This window comes from Apis dorsata, unplaced genomic scaffold, assembly GCF_000469605.1.
Source record: "Apis dorsata unplaced genomic scaffold, Apis dorsata 1.3 scaffold_553, whole genome shotgun sequence".
Classification (NCBI taxonomy): Eukaryota; Metazoa; Arthropoda; class Insecta; order Hymenoptera; family Apidae; genus Apis; species Apis dorsata.
This window is the reverse complement of record NW_006263769.1, coordinates 253,126-256,061: the sequence shown is the minus strand read 5'-3', so window position 1 is coordinate 256,061 and position 2,936 is coordinate 253,126. Positions and strand designations below refer to the sequence as shown.

At 19.7% G+C, this 2,936-nt stretch overlaps 1 protein-coding gene across 1 annotated transcript in view; it reads left to right on the top strand.

Annotated features, from left to right (window-relative positions):
• Window positions 1-2,936, top strand: part of LOC102676481 (TATA box-binding protein-like protein 1) — a 4,277-nt gene that overhangs the window by 1,066 nt on the left and 275 nt on the right. The window contains exons 2-5 of the mRNA XM_006620890.2: window positions 92-388; window positions 1,410-1,660; window positions 2,501-2,595; window positions 2,746-2,936. The exon at window positions 2,746-2,936 is cut by the window's right edge and continues 275 nt beyond it. Coding sequence (XP_006620953.2) covers window positions 101-388; window positions 1,410-1,660; window positions 2,501-2,595; window positions 2,746-2,936 — 825 coding nt within the window. The 5' untranslated portion in view covers window positions 92-100. The remainder of the gene's footprint in view (window positions 1-91; window positions 389-1,409; window positions 1,661-2,500; window positions 2,596-2,745) is intronic.

Sequence of the window (2,936 nt, the reverse complement as noted above, 5' to 3'; positions counted from 1 at the left end):
ATATATATTTATATATTTATTGATTATATATTTTATATATTTTTTGTTAAATCATATATAAATAATGATAGATAAATTATCATTTTTTTAGATATATATTATGGCAACTGCTATTCAAAAGAATGGCATGAAACCTTTAACAAACACATCAATAAATCATGTAGAAGATGTAAAGAATTTGAATGATACTGATATATGTAAAGAAGAGAAAGATGAAAGGATATTTGATGGACAAATTCAACCTTACATGGAGCCTCATGAACAGGAACCTCGTGAATTGGATATTGTTATTAATAACGTAGTTTGCAGTTTTAGTGTTAGATGTCATTTAAATTTACGAGAAATTGCATTAAATGGATCTAATGTGGAATATAGAAGAGAAAATGGGGTATGTTTTAATTTATTTTTTGTTTTAATAAATTAATACATTTTTTAATAAATTTTCTAATAAATTTTTTAATAAATTATTGTAATATAATATATTTCAATTATGTGTACATGTATAATATATAATTAATGATATTTTTTAGTAATTCAAAGAGATCAAAATGATTCAAAATACATATATATATATATATATATATATTTTGATATTTAGATTTTCTCATATTTACATAATTATTTTTTCAAAATATTTCATCTAATATTTCATAATATCTAAAGCATAATAATTATAACAATTATTTATAATGGAATGAAAAAATTTAAGATGATTCAAATCTATATTCAAATTTATTATTAATACATATACTGAAAAAATAATTGTACTGTATCACAATGTATTAGTATTATAGATATAATATTTACAATTATTATAAATTAGCAATTGATATATTTCGTATAAACATATTAATCATATTAAAAATATTATTTAATATTTAATTTTTATTATTTTCTTTGCTTATGAAAAATTTAGCTTAGATGAATTTGGAATACAAATATAATAAAAAAAAATTTATATAAGCATATGTCTAATGACTTTTCTAAATTAAGTTAGTTAAGTTTATTTACATTTTTAAAGAAATTTATTGTTTTCATTTTCAATTTTTAATTGCTCCAAAAGTTAGATATCTTTATTATAATTATAAATATATATTATTATTGAACTTATAAAAAAAAAAAAACATGAATATCTATAATAAACAATATAATAACCAATATATTTATTATTATATTTATATTAATTTTTCCATTCATAACAAAATATTTAAAAGTACAAATTCTTTTGATTTTATAATTTTTCAAATATTATAGAAAAGCAATCAATAATTCTTTAATTCAATTTTAAATTTGATATATTTATTTTGCATTTTAAAAATATATGAATTTTTATAATTAAAGAAAGAAATTTTTTTAATAAACATAGAATTATATTTGTAAACAATATTTTTAAAATATGTATGTTATAGATGATAACTATGAAATTAAGAAGACCTTATACTACTGCTTCTATATGGTCTTCTGGTAAAGTAACATGTACTGGTGCAACAAGTGAAGTTCAAGCAAAAATTGCAGCTCGCCGTTTTGCTCGTTCACTTCAGAAACTTGGATTTAAAGTACGATTTAATAATTATAGAGTAGTCAATGTATTGGGTACATGTTGCATGCCATTTGCAATCAAAATAACATCATTTTCATCATGTCATAAAGAAAATGCAGAGTGAGTATACTTACAAGCTCTTTTTTATTTATTTATAAGAATATATTTAAGAATATATAATAATTATATATATTATTTAGATACATGTAGATAGATGTTAAAAATTATTTATAGATATATAAAATATCCTAAAAATGTTGAAACATCTATAATTCCTAAAGTAATTTTAAACAACATTTTTCTTCACAAAGACTTTCATTATGGCTTTATTAACAAGTTATCAACAAGTTATTAACAAAAACCTTGACTAATCATAGAGTACTTAATCAAGTCGCCACAATAGCGTTGGCTATGATTGAGCATAAATAAATTTAAGCAACATATGTCGAAAAAAATTGAATATTATAATTTTTTCTCATGATATAATTCGATATAATTTTTTAATAAAAATAATAAAATAAAAAATATTTATATTCATATTTGTATATGTCTCATATTCTACAATATATATTGCTTAAATTTGTTCGTATTTGGTTGATAGCATATAGCCAATATTATTGTCACAGTTTGACTAGATATGTATTCTATAATTAGCCAATGTTTTTTATTAATAATTTGTAATAAAGTTGTAATTTTTTACAAAGGAAATTATTACTTGAAATTACTTCAGGAATCTCCAAATTATGGATTATTTTCAATATTTTTAAAACATTCTATATATATATATATATATATATATATATATTTATGTATAAAAGAAATAAATAAATATAAAATAAATAAAGATATATATATTTAAAATAATACATAATATATATATGTAATAATACATAATTATATATTTAATATTTAATATTTAAAAATATTTATATAATATTATTCATCATTTATTTTGTTTAGTTATGAACCAGAACTTCATCCTGGTGTTACATATAAGTTAAAAGAACCAAAAGCTACATTGAAAATATTTTCTACTGGAAGTGTTACTGTAACAGGTTTGTATTAGTATTGAATTACAATTTATATTAATTATATTTTAATAATTTTAATTATGAAAATATTCATATATATAAATGTATTTTTATTGCTTTTATTTTCAATTTTAATTCCTCTATTTATTGAGTAAATTGAAATGAATATTATAGCTCCCAATGTTGCTGCTGTTCAAGCTGCAATTGAATATATCTATCCACTAGTCTATGAATTTCGTAAGGAAAGAACAGCAGAAGACGAGCTTGCCTTAACAACGAAGAAGCGTAGGATGGGGCTAAGTAAAAGAAGTCGTGATGAGTTCCTACACGATCCAGATTATATATATGATACTATGTTTTCTGAT